The 22572-nt window shown below is 45.0% G+C and overlaps 12 protein-coding genes across 12 annotated transcripts; 5 read left to right on the forward strand and 7 right to left on the reverse strand. All coding sequences in view use genetic code 12, as the record gives it.

Annotated features, from left to right (window-relative positions):
- Nucleotides 1-187: 187 nt before the first annotated feature.
- Nucleotides 188-1180, forward strand: PEP8 (retromer subunit PEP8; the record flags this gene model as incomplete). Its single annotated transcript, XM_029035372.2, has 1 exon — nt 188-1180. The coding sequence occupies one exon, from the start codon at nt 188-190 to the stop codon at nt 1178-1180; it is 993 nt and encodes a 330-aa protein (XP_028890614.1).
- Nucleotides 1181-1512: 332 nt separating this feature from the next.
- On the forward strand, nt 1513-2727 carry CJI96_0001845 (uncharacterized protein; the record flags this gene model as incomplete). The annotated part of the gene is made up of 1 exon (XM_029035373.2): nt 1513-2727. One exon carries the CDS (start codon nt 1513-1515, stop codon nt 2725-2727), a length of 1215 nt encoding a protein of 404 aa, XP_028890615.1.
- A 23-nt stretch (nt 2728-2750) lies between these two features.
- URA3 (orotidine-5'-phosphate decarboxylase) lies at nt 2751-3476 on the reverse strand (the record flags this gene model as incomplete). Its single annotated transcript, XM_029035374.2, has 1 exon — nt 2751-3476. The coding sequence occupies one exon, from the start codon at nt 3474-3476 to the stop codon at nt 2751-2753; it is 726 nt and encodes a 241-aa protein (XP_028890616.2).
- Nucleotides 3477-3650: 174 nt separating this feature from the next.
- On the reverse strand, nt 3651-8093 carry GEA2 (Arf family guanine nucleotide exchange factor GEA2; the record flags this gene model as incomplete). Its single annotated transcript, XM_029035375.2, has 1 exon — nt 3651-8093. One exon carries the CDS (start codon nt 8091-8093, stop codon nt 3651-3653), a length of 4443 nt encoding a protein of 1480 aa, XP_028890617.2.
- A 522-nt stretch (nt 8094-8615) lies between these two features.
- Nucleotides 8616-9770, reverse strand: CJI96_0001848 (uncharacterized protein; the record flags this gene model as incomplete). The annotated part of the gene is made up of 1 exon (XM_029035376.1): nt 8616-9770. One exon carries the CDS (start codon nt 9768-9770, stop codon nt 8616-8618), a length of 1155 nt encoding a protein of 384 aa, XP_028890618.1.
- An 84-nt stretch (nt 9771-9854) lies between these two features.
- CJI96_0001849 (peptidylprolyl isomerase) lies at nt 9855-10898 on the forward strand (the record flags this gene model as incomplete). Its single annotated transcript, XM_029035377.2, has 1 exon — nt 9855-10898. The coding sequence occupies one exon, from the start codon at nt 9855-9857 to the stop codon at nt 10896-10898; it is 1044 nt and encodes a 347-aa protein (XP_028890619.2).
- A 560-nt stretch (nt 10899-11458) lies between these two features.
- On the forward strand, nt 11459-12550 carry RPL4B (60S ribosomal protein uL4; the record flags this gene model as incomplete). Its single annotated transcript, XM_029035378.2, has 1 exon — nt 11459-12550. One exon carries the CDS (start codon nt 11459-11461, stop codon nt 12548-12550), a length of 1092 nt encoding a protein of 363 aa, XP_028890620.1.
- Nucleotides 12551-12826: 276 nt separating this feature from the next.
- On the reverse strand, nt 12827-13687 carry RBE1 (sterol-binding protein; the record flags this gene model as incomplete). The annotated part of the gene is made up of 1 exon (XM_029035379.2): nt 12827-13687. The coding sequence occupies one exon, from the start codon at nt 13685-13687 to the stop codon at nt 12827-12829; it is 861 nt and encodes a 286-aa protein (XP_028890621.1).
- Nucleotides 13688-16222: 2535 nt separating this feature from the next.
- IML2 (Iml2p) lies at nt 16223-18844 on the forward strand (the record flags this gene model as incomplete). The annotated part of the gene is made up of 1 exon (XM_029035380.2): nt 16223-18844. The coding sequence occupies one exon, from the start codon at nt 16223-16225 to the stop codon at nt 18842-18844; it is 2622 nt and encodes an 873-aa protein (XP_028890622.2).
- A 6-nt stretch (nt 18845-18850) lies between these two features.
- Nucleotides 18851-19810, reverse strand: CJI96_0001853 (uncharacterized protein; the record flags this gene model as incomplete). The annotated part of the gene is made up of 1 exon (XM_029035381.1): nt 18851-19810. One exon carries the CDS (start codon nt 19808-19810, stop codon nt 18851-18853), a length of 960 nt encoding a protein of 319 aa, XP_028890623.1.
- A 555-nt stretch (nt 19811-20365) lies between these two features.
- Nucleotides 20366-21028, reverse strand: CJI96_0001854 (uncharacterized protein; the record flags this gene model as incomplete). The annotated part of the gene is made up of 1 exon (XM_029035382.2): nt 20366-21028. The coding sequence occupies one exon, from the start codon at nt 21026-21028 to the stop codon at nt 20366-20368; it is 663 nt and encodes a 220-aa protein (XP_028890624.2).
- A 204-nt stretch (nt 21029-21232) lies between these two features.
- CJI96_0001855 (uncharacterized protein) lies at nt 21233-22459 on the reverse strand (the record flags this gene model as incomplete). The annotated part of the gene is made up of 1 exon (XM_029035383.2): nt 21233-22459. The coding sequence occupies one exon, from the start codon at nt 22457-22459 to the stop codon at nt 21233-21235; it is 1227 nt and encodes a 408-aa protein (XP_028890625.2).
- Nucleotides 22460-22572: the final 113 nt, after the last annotated feature.

A 22572-nucleotide genomic window follows, 5' to 3' on the forward strand; every position in this document is an offset into this window, starting at 1 on the left:
TGAGACCACAAGTCAAAATAGATAATTTAGTAGATATTCATTGAACTTTTGGCTCCTCACAATCAAAAATCTTAAATTCACATCTTTTCCATGCTGCTTCCTGATGTGCTCCCATAGAGTGTATCTGGCATGCATTACCTGAAATGCTACAAATGTTCTCACGCTCACCACCTTTGAACCTGGGCCCATGTCACTCTTTTTCAAAGCACCACTAGACATTGAAATACGCTTGGACGATGAGAAATCTCGAAAGCATATTGAACTCAAGTCCAAACAGGGTCGCATTGAGCTGTTGCCGCTCTTCCGAGATGGAGAGTCGGTGAAGGGACAAGTAACACTTAGGACGAGAAGTGGGAAAGTCGTGGAGCACGTTGGCGTGAAAGTGCAATTGTTAGGAGTCATTGAGTCTCCTTTGGACAATATCACGCTGTCCGAGTTTCTCAGTTTGGCGACAGAGCTTGCAGCACCTGGTCACTTGAACAAAGCTGAAACGTATTCATTCTCGTTCAGAAACGTAGAGAAGCAGTACGAAAGCTATAGAGGCAAAAATGTCACTTTGCGTTACTTCATTAGGGTTGTGGTTTCACGTAAGAAACAGGCAGACATCACAAGGGAGAAAGATCTCTGGGTGTTGCAATATGCTGACTCAATCAATGACGAGAATAATGGTAAAGATAAAGATGACACCCACCACAATGGAACTAAAAGGGATAATCTCAGCAGAGACGTGATTGAAACGAGCGCTGCCAGATCAATTGCTACATCGACAGTGAAAATGGATGTCGGTATCGAGCACTGTCTACACATTGAGTTTGAATACAACAAAAGCCGATTCTCTCTCAAAGACATTATATTAGGTCGCATATTCTTCATTCTTGTGAGGATAAAGATTAAACACATGGAGATTTCGCTAGTTAGAAGGGAAAGTGTGGGATCTCCTCCAAATCAGGTCGTTGATACCGAGACTATGGTACGATTTGAGATTATGGACGGTGCTCCTGTGAAGGGTGAGAGTATCCCTATTAGACTTTTCTTGAATGGCTATGACCTTACCCCCACATATAAAGATGTGAACAAGAAGTTCTCATCCAGAACGTACTTGCTGTTAGTATTGATCGATGAGGACGGCAGAAGGTACTTCAAGCAAAGTGAAATTATTCTTTATCGCGAGGATCAATGAGCGAATAAACGAATTCAAGCTTGTTTTTTAAAGCAGTTTCGTCATTCAAGGTCATTCTCAGATTGTCACCGACGTGTGCATCAAAGCTTCAACAAGCCTACTGGAGAGAAAATAAGGAAGAGTGGAACAAAAGTTGTCAAATGAAAACATAATGAACAATAATTTGACATCAAGTGGATTTGAAAATTCTGAGCCCATTTTTCGGGTCCATTGATAAGCGTTCAACCCACATCGCCAGCCTCCTGCATTTTCAGCTGTTAGTATTTGCGCCATTGAGAAGCTCGACACTGAAAGCCATCAAACACATCGAATTGGAGGAGCAAGATGCTGCAATGAGCACAATCGCCTCTGGGAGTACTGACGATGACTTCATCGTGAGACGTGACAAGGCCAGCAATCAAAGTGTGTCGTTGTCTACTGCTGGTATTAGAGCTGTGCTCTACCAGCTCCAGGCACTATATATGAGAACGCCAATAAAACTCTTCCGCCCCTCCCGCTTTGACTACATGGTCTACGTGAGAGAGTTGGCCAATAAACACGATAATATCAACTCCAAACCATACAGATTTAGCACTCACTCGACCTTAGGCATGCTTCACAATGTCATCAAGAAAGAAGGCTGGAAGTTCATTCCAGACCAAGTTCTACCGCCCTTTATTGCAAACTCTGCCACCGGTATTATTCTTTACGGTTCCTACTTGACAGCCCTCGACTATTATGACAAGAATCGACCGATCCTGTCCAATTCGAAAAGACAGGATTATTATTATCCCCCTTCAGATACTTGGAGAGCTGGGTTCTTCGCTGGAGCCATGCAATCCCTAGCCGCAGCCCCTGTTGATGCTATCTTCACAAGGCTGTCTATGGCAGAGGTGATGAGCGGCAAGCACCAGAACCTTTGGGTGTTCGGATGGGAGAAGCTCAAAGAGATCGGCTTTGTCGGTGTATTTGCGGGCTACGGTTTTCTGTTGATCAAAGAGAGCATAGGCTTTGCGTTTTATTTTTCTACGTTCGAGCTCGTGAAAACAAGAGGCTACAGTCTAACTTATAGGGTCATTTCGTCGTATCGCAGGTTGAGAAGGTCCTTGAGTGAGAAGTTTTCTTTCTTTGGGTCCTCAAAAAACCAAGAGACTGACGCCAACTTGCTTAGATTAGAACAAACCAGGCTGACGAAGATCCTCAAATCATCCTTTATTCTTATAGCAGGTGCTTCTGCCGCATTTTCGCTTCTAGCAGTCCAATACCCTATCACAAAGGTACAAAAGATACATTTGTCTCGTCTCGAAGCGCTAGATGTATACTCCGCATCTTTACACGTACGACAACGTCGCTTCTTTAAGATATACTACAATTCATATGTTGACACTTTTCAACATTGTCTTGCAATAAAGAAGAAAAGTAAACAAACATGGTTCCGACTAGCATACAAAGGGTTCGCTAGAAATGCTTTAACGACCATCCCAGCTACTTCCGTTGGATTACTTGTATTTGAAATCATGCGAACTCGTTTGTCTGATAACCTCGAGGAGCTAAATGAGCGGTTCTAATGAGTATAACCTTGTACATATTTCTATTTATTGGTCATTTTGAGATAAGCGTTCCAGCCAGCTGATCTGTAGCGTTCGCCTTCAACCTGAGGGTCTCTCCCTTTACCGAACAAGCCTCTGCCAACAATGATTATGTCAGTACCAGTAGAAACCACTTCGTCCACGGTTCTGTACTGTTGGCCCAAAGCATCACCTTTGTCATCAAGACCCACACCAGGAGTCATTATTAACCAATCGAAGCCCTCTTCACGGCCTCCCATGTCCTTTTGAGCAATAAAACCAATAACAAACTCCTTGTCAGTTTTCGCAATCTCTACAGTTTGTTTGGTGTATTCACCGTAAGCCAATGAGCCCTTTGAGGAAAGCTCAGCGAGCATCAACAATCCACGGGGTTCCTCAGTAACCTCTTGGGCCGCTGCCTTTAGTCCACTGACAACACCTGCACCAGTAACACCATGTGCATTGGTGATATCAGCCCATTGAGCGATTTTGAAAGCTCCGCCAGAGTATTGATGCTTGACTGTGTTGCCTATATCGGCGAACTTCCTGTCCTCAAAAATCATGAACTGGTGCTTCTTAGCAAGCTCAAGAAGTGGAACAATGGTGGTCTCATAGGAGAAATCATCAATGATGTCGATATGGGTCTTCACCAAGCAAATGTATGGACCCAATTTGTCAATAAGCGACAAGAATTCGCTGGTGGTGTTCACATCCACGGAAGCACACAAGTTGGATTTCTTAGCCTCCATTAGGCGAAGGAGACGTTGTGCGACCGGCGAAGGGTGCTGCTCGGCTCTCTGGGTGTAGGTCTGCGCCATGGTGGACTTGACACTTCCTGAAAGTTCTTGATGCCGCCTCCAAACCTCTGAGATGGAGCGCACGTGATCACCGACACCAGTTGAACTAGTTTCTTGTGCTACCTATTATACTTCTGCTGATTTTTCAGGAAGTTCTTTTTCAAGCCCGGGATACACCTGCTCGAGATTCTTCCATGTTTCCGTCCAAAGTTCTTTGTTTTCCTGTACAAGGAACTCGTTGTTTAAGACCAAGATCATGTTCTTCATCACCTCCATGCTGGATTCCTTCACGAAACTCTTTTCTTGGTCAGAGTTCATCAAATTAACTCTAACAAAGTGGTTGACAATTCCTAGCCACACTGTCTTTCTCTCCTCTTCCTTAAGCTCATGATGATGGTGAAGAAATACCTTGCTCACCAAGTTTAAAATCTGCGAATGTGTTTCCGGAAAACCTTTCTTATCAGTGAGAATCACCTCCTCCTTCTCAAGCTCTGCAAGAAGTGGAAACAAACCATACTCATATATTCCCAAGGCTGTGAAGTTCTCATTCAAGCTTCCGGAGAGTAAGGTGTTTTGCAAAACCTTTATGGCGTGCGAGCGCACCTCTCTGCATGGGTTGAAGCACTGGTGTGCCAATGCCTGAATGAGCGGATAGGAGAGCTTCTTGCTAGAACTTCCTAATAGGCCAGTGTGATCAATTGATCTCTTCGAAATTACGATGAGCTTTCTGACATTGCTGCTCTCTTCAGTTCCTTCAGCGAGTTTACTTTTCTCAACTGGCCTGCCGTGATCTTTGGCCTGTTCCCACTGCGCACCTGCTGCCCCAAGTGACGAGACCTCATCAAGCAAGCCTAGGAGCAAAATGTGATTTTGGTCTGATACCTCGTCGGAAGATTCTTGAACAATAGCTCCCACAAAGTCCAACACGTCGTCAGCGAAGCCTGGAGAAGATGCAGCGACCTTAAGAAAGTCCCAAAAACTCTCTCTTTGTATCAAAGTTCTCAGTTTCGACTCCTGGTCAACAAGTGAAAACAAGGATTTAACAAGAGACGCACAATGTTTCGTGACAATCTCTCTATCGAAGGTATTGATGTGATCAAGAGCTTGTGCTGCCTCTACCTCATGACTCACGTTGCTTTGTCTTGCCAACAAGAAGAGATACGTCGCGAGTCTCATGTACCCTTTCTTGGAAACATGAGCCTTCATGTACTCATTCAATTTCGAAATGAGCTTGTTAGTCACAGCAAACTCACTAACAATTAAGGAGAAGCACACAACAACCTCAAACAAGAATAGTACCTCGGATTCAAAGTAACGTTTCTTTTCCTCTGAGTAAGTTGGCAAATTGTTCAAAAGAATCTCGACAAACTCTGTAAGTTCATCTTGAGAACCTTTAGAGACGGTATCAAAGATACCAGGAACATTAATGGATCTCACACAATCAATTGTGGACAAAGTTGATTCGATTTCTTGATCCGTAGGCTCTGGAGGCTCATCAGAATAACCTTTCAAAAACGATGAGAAAGTCGACAAAATGCCTGAGTTGTTGAGCGGTTTTGCCCCTTGAATGATGTAACGTGGTTTGACTTTTGTCAATGGAGGCAAGCTCACCTTTTTCTGGAACTCGCAGAAGAGATTAGGATTGATCAAACAGTTTTCAAAAAGGGTCAAGATAATCTTGATGACGCCATCCCACGATTTACTAACCTTGCAGTCTGACTTTTTAATCAATCGAAAAAGTACAACAGAGGCCAACTGCGCTTTAAAGTCACGGCCGAAATACACGGCCATATCACTGATGCTTAGAACACCTTCTTTTTTCTCGATGGTGATTTGGGTTATTGGGATGTCGCGACGAATATTTTCGTCAGGATGTGGTGCTGGGTAAACCTTCTCAGTAAGACGCGTAATTAAGGTCAATTCTTCAATAAGGTGGTTCACATGCTTGGTGAGATTATAGTGTATGCAAATATTGGCACACTTGTCGATCGAAGACATTAGCTTTGTGATAATGTTGTCGTCTGAAGCCTCCTTAAAGACTTTGATTAGCGTCTCTATAATGATATCCACAGAACCCTCGAAAAAAACTCTGTCGAATTGGCCCAATGTGCTGATGTCAATGGATTCTAACGAGACATCTCTTTCATGACTTACATTTGTTTGCGACGATATCAAGTTATGCCACACATCATCGAACCACTTGTCGGTACCATGATGTTCTTCCGGCATGATGATTTCCCTGTCACGAATTGAGTTGTAGATTTTCGAGAGATACCATTCAGGGAAGTCCTTCCCATTGTTGACACCCTTCAAGTTTCTTTTGTAGGAATCGAAATCCATTTGTCTCTTCACTTGAGGGTTATGCAAATCTGTATTTAACATGATAATCGAGTAAGACAAGACAAATACAGCATCTCTATCAGGATTCACTGGTTCACTCTTCTCTTCTTCGCTAACATCTTCGGGTGAAAATGACTTTTGGCATTCAACATACGCCTCTGCAAAAAGCTCGACAATTCTCTCAATTTGCTGCGATTCACCAGGTAGACGGAATGACTTAAGAAGAAGTCGCAAAGCTTCGTCAACTCTCAAGCCAGCGAACTCAAAGAGGTTCATGAACTCACGCAAAAGCTCTACGTTCGCAGGCTTGGCAAGGAATTCACCAAGGATTTTCTTATTGAGGCGAGCAGACTTGTGGAATAGAAGGGACGCAAGCTCCTTCGTGTCATCGGGATCTTTCAAGAAATTTTTCTCTGCAAAAGCAGCCACTCCCTTTTTTGGACTGTCGTTGAAGATCTCTGTACAGCGAACGAAAGCAGTCTTCTTCTCTTTGTCAAGTAGAAGCTGATGAGGACCATGGCTTGTCACTGTGTTCTTACCACCTGATGTCTTTATCCGATCGTTGATGCCAGCAATCAACGAAAGAATTCCTTCCAAGCATATGGGTGGGACGTTATCGGTTGATATAACTGCAGCTTCAGGAAGAGCTAGCTTGCATAAGAAGGCGACAAAATCGGCGGCCATGTTAAATCTCTCAAAGTCACAGTCGAAATCAACGAACAACAGGGAGAAAAATTGCGGCGAGCGGATCCAAAGCAAGGAAAGGGATTCGACAATAGCCTCCTTGGATGACGCAATGCGTGTAGAGATAGACATCTTGTTCCCTTTGATGGTGTTGTCTTTGGATGATTCTCGAGGCAAGATGGAGTGAAACAACAAATTGAAGGTCAATTCAATTTGAGATTTGATATGAGAGCCAAGTAGAATAGCCATGGTGGAGAATAGTCTCAATGCAGCTGATAACAAAGGAGGAGAGTCTGTGACCGTAATGATTTGTAGCACGTCCTTGGAAACAGGGTCAGCGATGAGACCCATCAATGAGGGATGTTTCGGGATTTCGGAGCCCGATACTTCTATAGCAATGTTTATGAGCAGCAAAGCAAACACACGAGTGCTTTCCATGTGCTGGTATTGGTTTGAGGGGGAGATCATTGAGATCAAGATTGCGAAGAACTCATTGATGCAAGCGATATCGAATTGAGGCTCCGTTTCGTCTGTCATGGAAGGTTTTCTCTTCGGAGATTTTGGGGCAAGATCAACTGTCGGGGGTTTCAAGTCGGTGTCTTTTGGAGAAGACTCATCCACAGCACTCGTGTCATTAGCAGATGAGTTTGTTCCGCCTATGACGTCAGCAGGTAATTGGTTTTCGGCGTAGTTACTAGGAGGAATATCCTCCACGTGAGTTCTCTCTGGGGTTAGTTCACGAAGACGCAGGAATACCCTTATGGTCATGGACACCATGGCCATCTCAGCGGCCCTTCGAAGAACCTCTGAGCGTTTCTTGTTGCAAGCGAGAGACAAGCAAGTTTGTATCACCTCGGAAACCACAGCATTTGGAAGCAATTTCGAGAAGGCAGAATCGACAATTGACTCCAACAATCGTAAAACCTTTAGAAGGACAGAATCATCTGAGTTCTGGTCAGCTGCCTCGAGCCTGCAGTGAGTTAAAGAACTTGTAATTTGTATGAGCGAATTCTGAATGTTCTTCGAATGCCAACCGATCACGCCGTAGTCTATGAACTTGTTGATGGCACTAAGCGCCAACGCAGTGACGTTTCCCGACGTAGAGCTCGACTCCACAGCCAATAAGAAGGGTTGAAGAATCGTTAGCGAGTCCACCGAATTAATATCGGAAGTCTCCGTGAGAATAGCACGTAATTGCAAGAAACTAGAGTGCAAGGGGTTCGAACTGGCAGCTGGGTTTGCCGTGCCCCCGTTTGAAATTCGAGGAGTAGAAACTGCCAGCCCCAAATGAGACGATGAAAGACCCAAGTTCGACAAGCCGTCCTCTTCTCCAAACAATTCTCCGCCACCAAGAATGGCAGCCACACCTGTTTGATGCCATCTATGCATCTTGCGCATAGCAGACGAAATCACCATACATTCGTTGATCACCAAAGTGATTGGGTCAATGGAGGCATGCTGAAAAGAATAAGGCGGGTGAGGTTGGAGGGAGGCAGCGGGCGCCAAGCTGCGTGGGTTGATGGGTGTTGGAGATTTCGAAAACATAGGGGATGTTCTGAAAATTGTCCAAGGATCACCGTGTGCGTTGTGTGTTGACAGGTAATGTAAGTACAGTTACACGTCTGATACAGAAGTGCGAAACCCAGAAACCATGGAATGGGTGCAAACCAGGAGTTGAACGAGTTAAACAAGCGAAGATGAAATTCTGAAGCGAATTTACGTGAATTGATTCTTATTCGAAAAGAGTTTTTCTTTTCTTTCCTAATTTTTTTTTCTTAATTTCGATGTGACAATTTATGCTATATAGCAATGGAGTACGGCTGTTGATCGAACATGTGCGTTACCTGAGGATCACATGAGTTTGGGAGAAATCCACACTTGTAGTTCCAAACATTATTAGTCTGTGCAACTCATCATGAGACTACTTAGCAATATACCCCATCCCGATAGGTAGAGATGTGGAGAACGATGCTTGAATTGCGCAAGTCGCTTTTTTACGCGGCTGCGAAATAGCCGCTAGAAGCGCCCTTCTAGCGGTCCTCATAATTTCAACATCTCTTAAGTATATTAAATTGCTCTCTTGTAGTAGTTGCGGAACGATCTCCATCCAAGTCGCCACTCTTTCTGCTTCAACTTGGGACTGTAGATGTTGAAGTCGTTCTTCTCCAATTTTTCCAAGTAAAGCGAAGTAGGGATTGCATTCATGAAGGGAATAAATATGACATCTGGAATCCCTTTTCTCCACTTCTTCTGGCTCCTCTGGAGCAAGTTGTCATGAGGTTTGCTTTGTACAAGTTTTTGAATGTCTTCTCTCACTTGCTTGAGCTTCAGACGAGCAGAGAGTAAATGGTCATTGGCGGTGACCGCCGTTTCAAACACCACATTTTGGAGCTTCTCTTGTGCCTCAGCCTTTTCCTTCTCATCCTTGATGTGGCCCTGAGATAATCGAAGTGCTAGTTCCTGAGAAAGGTCGAACTTCGTCATGAGATCAACTGGCATGGTCACGATGTTACGGGTAGATGCATAGTAATCGAACCCCAATATCATGGAGCCAACCGCAGTAGCCTGGCCAATGTGGGCAGCGATATCACTAACTGTACTTTGCAACTGAGGAGATAGCTCTAGCAAGTGAATCACAGAGGGCGATATCAGAGGCAGTAGAAGCAACGCCTGCGTAGCATAATTTAGCTGTGATGTTGTTCCTTCACCGTATGAGCAAATATCATCAACTGTCTTGAATTGCTTAGTCTGAAGAAATAGTCTTCTTGTTTGAAGATACTGATGAAAGTACGATATGTCCAGATTGAGCCCCTGTCTCAAAGCGTCTCTCAAGAGAAAGATTGTAGGCTCATGAATCTCTCCTTGATCTGTGAATGCCTTTGAAAGCATATCTGACCAGAACTTGAACTTCATATCGGCTGTGGACAAGCCCATGGAAGATGATAATTGACTCAGTGCTCTCAGGGCTCTTGATCCCGTGGCAGCTCCGCCATCAGTAATCTTGTTGGCTTCTAATCCAAATGCTTTGATTGCCAAAAACCCGTTCCTAGCAGGCTCAGGTATGTACTGAGCCAAGATGTAAGACAGTCTATCTGACTTCTCCAATAGAACATTCACATTTTCAGCAGCGTTAGCCAATTGCAAGTCATAGTTTCGGATCACATTTGTTGAGCTGAATAAACGTAGACCCCTCGTCGTTAGAGAGGTGGACTTGGCGTACATAGCAGGAGAGTGTTGCTGATCTGAAGTAATTGCGGTACTTATACAAGGGCCATCGCGAAACCTGGAGACCACAGCGAACACACGATGAGGGTAGAGGAGGTGCTACCCAAAGTGTATTTAGACATAGCTGTCGGTGAAAAAGATGTGGGAAGAATTGTTGCTGAGCTCTACCTGAACAGAGCTCCTTCAACGGTGGACGCTTTTCTAGAAAACTTGCACACTTATAAAGGGCACCACTTCGATAGGGCCATCAAAAACTTCATGATCCAATGTGACAATGGCAATTCAAACAATGAAAGCAAACTCGAAATAGAAAATGTGAACGATAAATTCGACCAGCCATTCCTCTTGGCATTGGCGGGAAACTCTGTTTCTCAATTTTTCATTACAACAAGTAAGTCTCAGCATCTACAGGGGAAACATACCTGTTTCGGTAGAGTAATCAGGGGAAAGTCAATTATAAGAGAGATAGAAAATGTCAAGACTGGCAAAGAATATAATCCTGTGGAACCAGTGAAAATAACTGGTTGTGGGACCTGGGAAGTAGATGATCCGGTGCCCATTTATAATGCATGCTACGAAGAAGTGGCTGGAGATGTTTACGAGGAGTATCCCGACGATGATAGTCATATTGACAAAGAGTCGTCTGCATCTGTTTACAGAGCTGCAACAGCAATCAAAAATGCCGGTGGTGAAATCTTCAAGAGAGGTGATCCTCAGAATGCTTTCATTAAGTACAGAAAGGCCTTGAGGTACGTGATGGAATATTTCCCCGATCCGGATGAGGAGCCAGACTATTTTGCAAAATATACCGAACTAAAGAAGAAGATTTACCTCAACATGTCTCTTGCGACGTTGAAGCTCGAGCAATACCCCAAGTGCCTAGACTACTGTGAATACCTACTTGCGATGGTACTTACACAGCAGGAAAAGGCAAAGACGTTTTTTAGAAAAGGAAGCGCTAGCTTAGAGCTACGAAAGTTTGAAGATGCAATTTCTTCACTCAAAGAGGCGCAAAGGTTGGCTCCTGAGGATAAAGCCATAACCACAAAGCTTACCAGAGCGGAGGAATTATTGAGGGCCAAGAAGAAGGCCGAAAAGGACAAATACGCCAAAATGTTTCGATAACAGGTGAAAATTAATCTCGAGAGATGTGTGGATAACCAACTATTAGGTGATATTCTTGCGTCGTGAGGTTAGAGACACCATGGAAAGTGTGTATTAGAGAAATGATAATGAGATAATCCACCCTTTCATAAAGAATTGGACTCTCGGTGGCGAAGCTAGACACTTAGTAGATCATAGAAAATTTTATAATATAGGGACTGGGATATAAACTATTGTCCTTATCGGATTATTCGCAACCATTTCACCGATGCCCTTGGGAACTCAAGACCTTGCCACCCTAATCGATTGATATAAACCTAAAAGAGTGAAAATATTGACTTGGGAAACCCAACAATGAAGCTTTATAGATTTCATAAACTCTTGCCATTTTTAATTTACCATTCTACTAATACTAAATAGTGGAGACGAATGCTCTGCATACAACCCAGACATGTCTGTAGTTGCAGCCCTAAGCTTTGGTTGGCATTTCACGTGATCTCGCATCCATCACAATCTACATTTGAAAAATTTTCTCACATACAAATCCCTTCCTTCTACTTCATCTCTAGAACATCAACGAAATGTCCACCCGTCCTCAAGTTTCTATTGTCTCCGCCAAGGGCGAGAAGACCTCGTCTCAGTTGCCTCTCCCAGCTGTTTTCAACGCTCCTATCAGAGCCGACCTTGTCCACTCTGTCTTCGTTAGAGTGAACAAGAACAAGAGACAGGCCTACGCTGTCTCTGAGAAGGCTGGTCACCAGACCTCCGCTGAGTCTTGGGGTACCGGTAGAGCTGTTGCCAGAATTCCAAGAGTTGGCGGTTCCGGTACTCACCGTTCCGGTCAGGGTGCTTTCGGTAACATGTGTAGAGGCGGTCGTATGTTCGCTCCTACCAAGACCTGGAGAAGATGGCACGTGAAGGTCAACCACAACGAGAAGCGTTACGCTACCGCCTCTGCCATCGCTGCTTCTGCCGTCACCTCTTTGGTTTTGGCCAGAGGTCACAGAGTTGAGCAGGTCGAGGAGTTGCCTCTTGTTGTGTCCAACGAGTTCGAGTCTGTTACCAAGACCAAGGACGCCGTTGCTGTGTTGAAGGCTGTTGGTGCCAACAAGGACATTGTTAGAGTTATCAAGTCCAAGAAGTTGAGAGCCGGTAAGGGTAAGTTGAGAAACAGAAGATGGGTCCAGAAGAGAGGTCCATTGGTTGTTTACGCCAACGACAATGGTATCACCAAGGCCTTGAGAAACATCCCAGGTGTCGACGTTGCCCACGTTTCCCGTTTGGGCTTGTTGCAGTTGGCTCCTGGTGCTCACTTGGGTAGATTTGTCATCTGGACCCAGGCTGCTTTCGAGTCCTTGGACTCTGTGTACGGCTCTGAGAACACCAAATCTGTCAAGTCTGGCTACTCCTTGCCATCCAACGTTGTGTCCAACAGCGACTACAAGTCCTTGATCAACTCTGCTGAGATCCAGGCTGTTGTCAGACCATCCCAGGAGGCCTTCACCAAGAGAGCTCTCACCCAGAAGAAGAACCCATTGAAGAACAAGCAGGTGTTGTTGAGATTGAACCCATACGCCAAGGTGTACTCTGAGCAGAAGTTGGGTTCCATCAAGGTTGAGAAGAAGAAGGCCAAGCCATCCAAGGGTTCTTTCACCCAGTTGTTGAAGCAGTAAATGCGGCAGCGTCTGTAGCTACTCGTGGTTATTAATACACATCGACAAAAAATATTTGTAGAGGAGCTGAGGCGATAAGGCCATATTGCCTCAAAGAAAAGAAGAGAAGAAAACAACCTACAAATACTTTTCACCATATATCATTACAAGTAAATAGAAATACAAGCACCGGGGTGAGCCAGTGTGCATGCGAAGGAATGTCAGTTTATCGTGGAAGAAGAAGATTTTTTGATGAAGGCCCGGAGTTTCCGATTTCAAATTGTACGATTTCAAAACCTACGATTTCAACACGTTGGCACCGAAGAACTTGGCGGTGGTCCCACTGTCGGTGCCCACCACGTTGCCTCTAGGCGAGTACTCGCAAATCGTGTACTGGCGCCATGCGTTATCGCAGGTAACCTTCGCGCAGCCCATCTGGGTGGAGTCCTTCCAGATAAGCTGGGTGAAGTGGCCGGTGGCTTCGGTGTAGCCAGGGCTGTTCCAGTTGTACATGGAAATCTCATCGTACCAAGCATCCACGGGAGCTTTGCCGCCGTCGTACCCGGCAGCCAAATTTTCTCCGTATGGCCCACCGGAGTGGACCAATTTGACGTTGTTGCAGTCAAATTTTTTAGCGTAGTTGGCTGCGTACTCAGTCAAAGTCCAGTTCCAGGTGAGCGCGGGGGCCGAGTGGAGCGCTCTCTTAGCGTTGGTTTCGTCCAAGATTTCCTGCTGGAACGAGTCGAGCGAAGGCGCGGCGCTGGAGCTCGAGGAGGTGGTGCCTGAGGAAGTCGTGCCTGAGGAAGTAGTACCTGAGGAAGTCGCGGTGGACAAAGTTGTAGGCACCCACGTAGGCGAGAAGGACGAAGATGAGGATGACGACGACGATGAAGACGACGCTGTGGTGGCCGGCTCAGTGGCCTCTGTTGTGGGCGTGGTTGGGGTCTCTGGCAAAGGAGTGGAAGAAGTGTCAGGAACCGCAGAAGAAGTGGCTGGTGCATTGACGGTGTTGCCATTGCCGTCAACAACAACGGTGGTTGGGGGCAACGTGCTGATGGTGGTGGTGTCGTAGGAGGAGGTGAGGACGTTGGTGGTGGTGTGCCATCTTGTGATGGTGGCAGCGTGCGCAGCGGCTGCTAGAAGGAGAGTGTATTTCATTGAAAGAAGGACGGTGGGTTGGGAGCGTTAACGAAGGTAAAAGTATAAAGGGTAAGGAGTGGACGGGAGGTAATTGACTTTTAACGAGCGAAAGGGTGTGATTATTGTGTTTTGCATTTCGGGGCGGCTCCCGGGTTTGCTATATATGCTTGGGGGTGCTGGCTGTCGAGGCCGTGTGTGAAGATGGTTCTGGCGGTGCAAGCAGAAGAGCTTTTTTTGCACCCACCGCCAGCATTAGCGAGCGCGCTAGAGCAGGTTTGCGAGCATCTTGCAGGATGCCCCATGCGGTCAGAAGCAAGATGGGAAGGGGAGAAGCTCAGGGTTAATGTTTAGAGTGGTAAATTGAGCATGATTGTGGTTTTCTCATTAGGCTCTGATTATATATTCTGGTTGGAATCGGGGTAATGTGGGCACTTTAGTAATACCCGGGTCCACCTTGCCTGCTCGCTACCTCTGCGAACCTGCTGTGATCGACGCAACTACTGCAATGGTTGCAAAATGGTCGCATTGGTGTATCACATCCAGCACATCCCAACTAAAAGGTGCTTTCGGCGAAGGCCAAGACATGGTTCAACTCTGGATTAAAGATGCAGGCACAAATGCTACCTCTAACAGGTTTCTCTGTGGTTTTTTTTGCGCATCCTGGCCAGATAATCAGTGTCTCTTTAGTTAGGCGGCTGGCTACTGAAAAAAGTGCGCTGAAGAGCGCCCAATTAGGAAAGGTGCCAGATTCCCATGCCAGGAACGAGATCAAGCATCATTGGATCCTGCCAGACTTAATCTTGACCAGCAATCGATATGATGTCCTATTTCTGTCAAAAAGCTTTACCTTCTCGACAAAACCTTGATTTGGGTATATGATTACCGAAACATTAGCATGGCACCATGTGCAGGACGGACAACTCAACAGTAATTTTCACCGTGCTACCAAGGAATTCTTAACGAGGTCCTTTCATATTGTTTAGTTCAATGTGTATAAGTAACTATATATAATTGTAGCCTCTTTACAGATCTGACCAATGGGTACGCATCCATTTTAAACCCATTTCATGCTCATCTCAATCTTGAAGATAATTTGAGTCCTTAGATAGCGGCAAGAAGGCTTCCATCTGAAGTCTGTTCGAGTACCATAGAAAAGGTGCTGGAGGTTTTAGGTGGCTAAGCTGTCTACCAACGCCGATTATTGCCAGCTGCTTTTTCCGATATTACTGTCACTGATTTGTAAGAATACAACGTAGGTCAAACTGAAAGTCGTAATCTTTCCCCTTTGGAGTAGCTGTAGGTACTATAATTTCATCACTACTTAAATTTGACTCGCGCTACAAAAACCGACCAAGTGGAAATGGCTGCGAAAAAACCGTTCAATTAGACTACACAGGGCTTCCATACATGACAGATCACAACCATAATAAAAGTTTTAGTCGAACGAGGCGAAATTGGCAATCAAAGGTTGAAGAGGAAAGTATCATGAAACAATAATACAATGCGGACGCTTGGAGCGCTCACAGATCGCCTCCCAATACCCTATTGGCTCTACTTTGTTCGACAGTATGAAGACGCAGAGCAATACCCTTGAATGCTTGTCAATTCTCAGCTTGATACGTGCCCACTCTTGCAGTGAATATACACTTCAGCTTTCCTTATCTAGCCACAAAATTTGTTTTGCGACAATTTTATTCACGGCCCACCACTTCAGGCGTCCGCCTACATCAGGTGCTTTATCTTTCTGGCTACGCCTCGAGGACGGGCTGCCAGAGTGAGCTCCACACGAGTCGAGCCCACAAGATTCTTTTTTCTCTTATACTCTCAAAATAGCTTATCATAACAAGCAGGGCCTTTTGTTCCCTTCGACCCTCTTTCCTTTTTGTGGGCGCAATTTTCACCGGCCCCACCCGGGGCCATTTTCTTTTTTTTCGCAGCCATTCATATTGTCTTCAAACGTCAGAGTCAACCTGAAGAAAGTGAACCTCGGATGCATTATTTACGGAATGGTGGTAAAGTATTATTTGAAGTTGTTCTGCCTGAACCCATTCAAAAAATCTCCCCTTCAGATGTTAACCGGACTTTTTAACAAGGCCTCGACTCCGCCTGGTGGGACGCCCACTTCCGCCCCTCGCGACTGCCGCTTTGCCGAAAAACCCACCTTGAGGAAACTGCAACATCGCCAGCCCAAGTCCTGTGAAAATTTTTGATCCTACTTCTCACTGACGTGAACACCTGAATCAAAAGAATACTTTTCAACCTCTCACATTCATCTTTTTCAAGAATAGTCCATCAACTTGCTGTCCTTTGCCTGTCCCCACATCACGTGCCAGACCCTTCATACTTGTCTCGTTTGACTGCTGCGTTATTTGTTTGCGTTTCCAGATCTCCTATCTCTGACCTGAGTATCTTAGCACGCTAAAACGGCAAAATAAACTCGAGCTTCTTGGTGACTACTCCTCAGAGGCCAAATCCACTACCTTGTCCTTTTCTGTTCACAAAAGTCATTTTGACATTCATTTTTTGCATGATAAACTCCCCTGATCTATAAATATGTTTAAAGGTATCAGGAAGAAAGCGTCCATGTTATCCTTATCGCTGCAGGCGTCAGCAGAAGACCCTCTGGAGCAACATGATCGTTACCATAGAGTCTTGAGACAAGTTCGTGACTTTGAAATCGCCCTTCAGGCCATGGACTTTTTGCTTGATGATAGAGGTGAACAGGGCACCGAGCTCTTGAAAAATGAGCTCGAGAGGCACAAAAAGTCCAACGAGAAAGTTCCAGCAGCGATATTTCCTTTGGCTTTGGGTGTCATGGAGTTCATCGAGGCAACTTTGGGTTTTGAGACGGAAGTCATGAATAGGGCTCACAACACCTTGTCTGAGGCAGAGGAGGCCTCTCTCAACCACTCGAAGTACAACCAAAAGATACACCTTTCTACATCTCACATATACCCTCCAGGAACCGAGTTTCAGGTCACATATGCTGAGCTGACGTTGCTCAATGCGCTTGTCATGCTCTTGCACGAGAACAACGGTATGATGGAACAGGCGAAAGCATTGTTCAAATTGAGAAAGGCGTATCAGATCCTCGACGCTACTTTTAAGAAGATCAAGGAGTCTGAGGGGTTGTTTAATCGCAACTTGGCAAAATTCCGTAAGCAGGCAAACGGCTCTCTGGTTTCTTCAGTTGACTTGCCAGGCTACGATATTCCAAGCTCTACAAGCTCTGCAAATTCCTCTTCCTCAGCGCTTCCAGAGGACATAAAATTATTGAAGAATATGGAGCTGATATACCAAATGAGAAAAGCCAGAATAGAGGGAACAGGTGTCTCTTGCTCGCAAGTCGACCTCTTCGCTGAACTGAATACCCCTTCGTTGTCCTCTAAGACTAGCTTGCCCTCTTTGAAGGAGAACAATGGTATACCATCCGAAAGATTGAAAACACCAGAGCAAAATTTAACGGCAAATGCTGCATTTGCTAGGAAGAATCACGAGAGCTCGTCAGAAGATGAAGAAGATGAGAGCGAGGAATTTTCAGATGCTGGCGATTCACTTGCAGTTTCTCAAATGAATATAAACGAACATTTTTGTGGAAGAGGCTCGTTGACACCACCAACAACACAATTTGGTGCATCAAGCATACTCGATGGCGCAAAGGGCTCATCGGCTGTATCTATAAATACCACAGAGTCGTGCTGCTCCAGAAACGCTCATTTACATGTATCTACTATTGATGAGTTCATTCACTCAGGTGTGCAATTGTGCTTTGGTATTTTGCAAGTGGTCTTATCCTTGATTCCTCCTGCAATTGGTAAAGTGCTCTCCATAGTTGGATTTAAGGGCGATAGAGATACCGGCCTTCGTATGCTTTGGAGGACAGCAATCACTGCTAGAAACATTCACGGTGAACTAGCACTCTTGTGCCTTTTGGTTTTTTATGATGGTCCCATTCAATTCATCGATGTTGGGTTCCAACTTCCTGGTCGCGAAGATAAAAATATTACAGACATTCTCTCCATATCAGAGAGATCAAGCATCCTGGACAGCGAACTTACTCAAATCATTAAGAACCCTAATTTATATACAACGCAGATCCTTGGAAAGGCACGTCAACTTTTCCCTCACAATGCCTTGTGGCTCTTGCAGGAAGGTAGGATGTTAGCTGCACAAGGCAAAATCTACCAGGCAATTGATCTTATGCAATCATTTACGGACGATCCAAACACGAAGATTAACATGGAGCAGGTGGAAGCGCTTCTCACCTTTGATAGAGCCATGCTTTATGCCTTCACTCACACTTACGATAAAGCGGCAAAAGATTTTCTTAGATTACTTGAGATCAACTCTTGGTCTCTGGCGGTATACTTATTTTTCGCTGCTTCTTGTTACTTAGAACAATGGCGTATGATACAATGTGACGAAATCAAGTATGATAGCGAAGGTGAACGCGAGGAGAAATTGAATTTCTACGCTGAAAAGGCTGATCATTATTTGAAACTAGCACCTACTTATGTTCCTGGTCATGGTCATAATGCTAAAAAGAAGAAAGGTGGTATTGGGGGTAGCACCAAACAAATGCCATTCGACAAATTCGTTCTTCGCAAGACCAGACATATAGAAGAGAACCAGCGAAAACATCCAAACTTATCCTATATCGAGTGTGTTGGCACCTCACTTGTCCACGAGCTTGTTTACTTTTGGAATGGCTATAATAGAATGACTCAGGACGATCTCCGTATCCTGAATCGTATGTTGCATTTTTCAAATGGTCCTTATGCAAAGATTGCTGAGTCCTTTGATGAGGCCATGACGAGAAACTTTTTCGAGGCGATTACTTTGAGGCAAATGGGCCAGGTGAAGGAGGGATTGACTCAGCTTGACACTGAGGTCATTTCAAAATACGTCTTGCAAGATTCTGCTCACGCTCCCTTCAAATTCCAGAAGATGACTTATTCGCCATACTTGTACCCTACAGCACTCTATGAAAAAGCGATGTTTGTATGGCTTTTAAAATCAAAGGATGATGCAGGAAGAGCCATCAATGAAAGTGTCAGCTGGTTGAAGAAAGCGGAGACCACATCTGACATTGGAGACTACGAGTTGAGCAACAGAACCAGTATGCGTATCAAGGCAGCTTCAGAGAGATTGGAGCTGTTGAAGGAGCAACTATGATGAGGTTTAGTTGAAGTAGTTATCTACCATCGTGTAAGCGACATTAACGCGGAAGGCAACGGTGAGTATCCAAACAATCGCCAACAAAGGTAGAATGCCAGCGATAATTATGAGCTGTAGTACTTTGGCAGGATTTGTTCCAGAGCCTGATCTTGTGACGGTTAGGCTGTTGAAAAAGGGAAGGGAATTGAAGCCGTAAAAAGTGATGACGAAGTAGTAACCGACCGCCCCAAAGTACAATGTATTTCCCAACAATAGAGAGATGAACGATTTCTTGCTGTTTATAAGCGGTAGTAAGAAGAACTGCAACAAGTATAATAGACACCAGATCATTAGGAAGGAATTGCAATGAACGTCAAAGCAAAAGGTCCAGTCGATGTAGTTGACATTGTACCTTGAAGCAGCTGAGAATGCATGCGGGATAGAAAACAGTGGATTGGCAAGCTTATTGGTGAGAAGCCACAGAATCGTGGCGATGAAGAATCCCGTCAAGTAGAAGTCTATGCATACCATATTAAAGATCAACTTCACAATATCCCAAAAATGAGGCAGGTAAGCAGCACCCCACGCAATTGCACTCACAGATAGAAGCACCGTAAGCAATATCAAGAAGGATGGGTCATCTCTGGCGTAAGAAGACTTGCGGCTATTTTGCTGCTTGTAGGTATAGTTTGATCTGTACATCTTTTTAGGGTTCACGATCAAGTGGAACACCTCCCATGTTGCTGTTTCAAAGTCAAGGGTTTTGGGCTTGAAGAGTCTTTTGAACAATCTTTTCCAATTGCCCAACACTCCAAGTCTATCAGGAGTTCTAGCTGGAGCAAACGCACTAGTTGTATTTCTTGAGGACGACTCGGCAAACGAAGTTGCCGAAATTGAACCAGGCGTTTTGAACTCTCGAGGCAGACTGGCTGCCTGAGGAAACAAGTCCTGATAGGCATAAGGTAAATTGCCTCGTTTGCTCATTTGAGGTTTATTTGGCGAGAAGGCTTGAATTGGCTGAGTATACGTTCATATGAGATCAAGGTGCGAACAAGGAACTGTGAGACATGAGAGTGTATGTGACGCAAAAGGAGGAAAGATGAATAGGAAAAGATAAAGAGAACATGAGGATTTGTTGTGAACGATTTGGGCTTGTGTTACGTATCCGTTGATTCTTGAAGCGTGCTACACCTAATTGAATATTTGAAGCTTATATCTGTTGTGGGTTGGTTGTAGAAGATTGTACGAGCTTTTGCACCCAACCGTGAAAAAGGGAGGTTTGTAATGTACGAGATTCTCTTGGATCACTATAAGATACGGCAACAGGTATTCCTGTAATTCTGAACACCTGAATGAGAGATATGTTAAGGTGTAAGATGAAATTATGTATTCATAACGTCAACACTAATTCTCTCTCAATTCGTGAATGCAGTCACCGGAAATGCAGACAAAGAGGTATTTGATTATTTTCTACTTCTTCACATATGCACCAAGAGCTTTCTCTTCAATCGCTGGAAGCTACAGCCTTAGAAGACTAAGCTACTCACTTCTATCCTCTAGCAACGGGCGAATCGCAAAAATCTCATACAAGAGACAGTACAAATGCAAAGCCCAATACTGCGTCATTGGCGCTTCTTTCAACACGTTGCCGACCATGACATGCCACAAGGCAAACATCGCCGCAAGAATCGGGTGTCTTCTGCGAAGATCCCTGAATGAAAGCACCTCATATCCTGTTGGAGCGTACCCAGGATCGGAGAAGAAGGAGCGGCCCCGAGGAGAGTCTACGCCGAGCAATTCGTCAATATGCGGTCGTAAGAGTGGATACTGGGCAACGCTGCGCTCGAAATCTCTAATTTGGGCTCTGTAAAAGACATAGTCGATGAGCATGACTTCATTTTCATCTTGCCTCACAACTGATGCATTAGCAGACATCGTTGAGTACCTGAACAGTCCTCTAATCCTGGAGAAATGGCCGATTTGATGGCGTCTAGCACGAAACTCGGTCGGATAACTGCGAATTGGCTGGGTATCATAATCAAGGGCCCATTCATTACTGCCACCGGTACTGCTTCCGCTGATTTCGTCATCGTTACCATTATCGTTATCGTCGTCGCTATTGTGGCCCTCGTTGTCGTTATTATGATTCAGACTCTGCCTAGCCGCCTTGTCGGATCTAGCTGAGTTCGTAGGGAGTTTCATAGCTCGAAAAGGAATAATTGTGATAAGATAAACTTTGGGTGCAAAAAAGCTCGCAGCCCTCATAGCACCGAGGAAGTAGTGGATGCAAATGACACCCCTGCGAGGTACAAACATATTTTGGTGTTCGTGAATTCAATGGCTGAAGTAGATATTAAGAATACTTGCATGAAATACCTCAAGCGTGGAAAAGAAAATTTGGGCTATTCAACCTTCACTCTGCTCTCTGGAGATGTGTGCTCTCAGCGCCATGTGGGACATGTTTAGCTTCCGCCTATCACCCAGATAAATGTCTTCCTCGTCGTAATCTATAATGGTATTAGGCTCTAAGTTCCCATCAAACCTTTCGTGAAACTCAGTGTTCCACATTTCCTTGAGGTACTCGTCTTTGTCCTCCCGCCTCACTAAATTTGGCTCTGCCTTCTTCTGTGATCTCAACGGCCGCCTTTGTATACTTCCTAGTACACCTGCTGTACAACTCAAAGTAGACTTCAGATCTTCGTCTATATGATTAGAAAATCGGAGTCTTATCAGAGTCCATGCTGTGAGGAGTGCTTCATTCTGTATCTTGACCGCATGGTCAAGCAGCTGAGTGACCACCAGTGCCTCTTGCTCTTCTTGATGCTGTTTGAGATCTAGCATACGCTGCTGTGTTCTGTTTGCCGCCGGAATCGATCTTCGTTGGCTCGTGCAAGTGACCAAGTTCTGAAAGTCTTGAATGTCTTGTACGATTTGAAAAATTGTCGGCAGGTTTGACGATGCATTAACTTCCTCAGCGTCACCAGTAGCGAGTGCACGATCACTGTCAATGTGTTCAAGTGATGATATTTCGTCTTCTTCACCACTTGTATCCAGCTCACTCTCATACCGAGGCATTGGCACGAGGGTATTCATGGATGCGTGGCTATGCGTTTTCGTTGGACGACTGGATTGACACAGACTTTTGCTTCTTAGCGACAGGGCATTGGAGCGTATTCTAGGCGTCTCGACAACCGAAGTCTCTTCTGATCTTCGATCTGTCGATATATCTTGTGAGTGAAAGGATGGTTGTTTGATCTGTGTGAGTGGTGACACATTAGGCTTCTTGAGAATTTGTGGTTGATGTACTTTGCCACTAGACTCCGCAGGATTATAGTCTATACGGAAGTTGTCCCATCGTTTGTTTGTTCTATGTGAATGCAGCGGAGGATTGAGTGAATGAGGGGGGCCATTGTCTATGACCATGGGAATATTTTTGCTTGGAGGAGCCATGGAACGTGAAGCATCCAAAATTTTAGTAGAGCTGTGTTTGATTTGATCGTTTCGTATTGCTTTTTGTAGTAGTTCACCTGATCCATGCGGTTTGTGAGGTAGCTGCGTCGAATGAGATCGCTGAGGCGATTTGCCAACTGTTTTGTTGAGTTGATGAACTGTCGTGGTGGAGCTTGCCCTCATTAGTGGCCTGCCACGGGCCTGATCAAACATTGACTATTTTATGGGAACTCAACTCGTTTAGAAAAAGTTGGCGTTGGCGTGCTGCGTAGTCGTATCAAGGTGACCCGGTATCA

The sequence above is a fragment of the Candidozyma auris genome, chromosome 2, assembly GCF_003013715.1.
Source record: "Candidozyma auris chromosome 2, complete sequence".
Classification (NCBI taxonomy): Eukaryota; Fungi; Ascomycota; class Pichiomycetes; order Serinales; family Metschnikowiaceae; genus Candidozyma; species Candidozyma auris.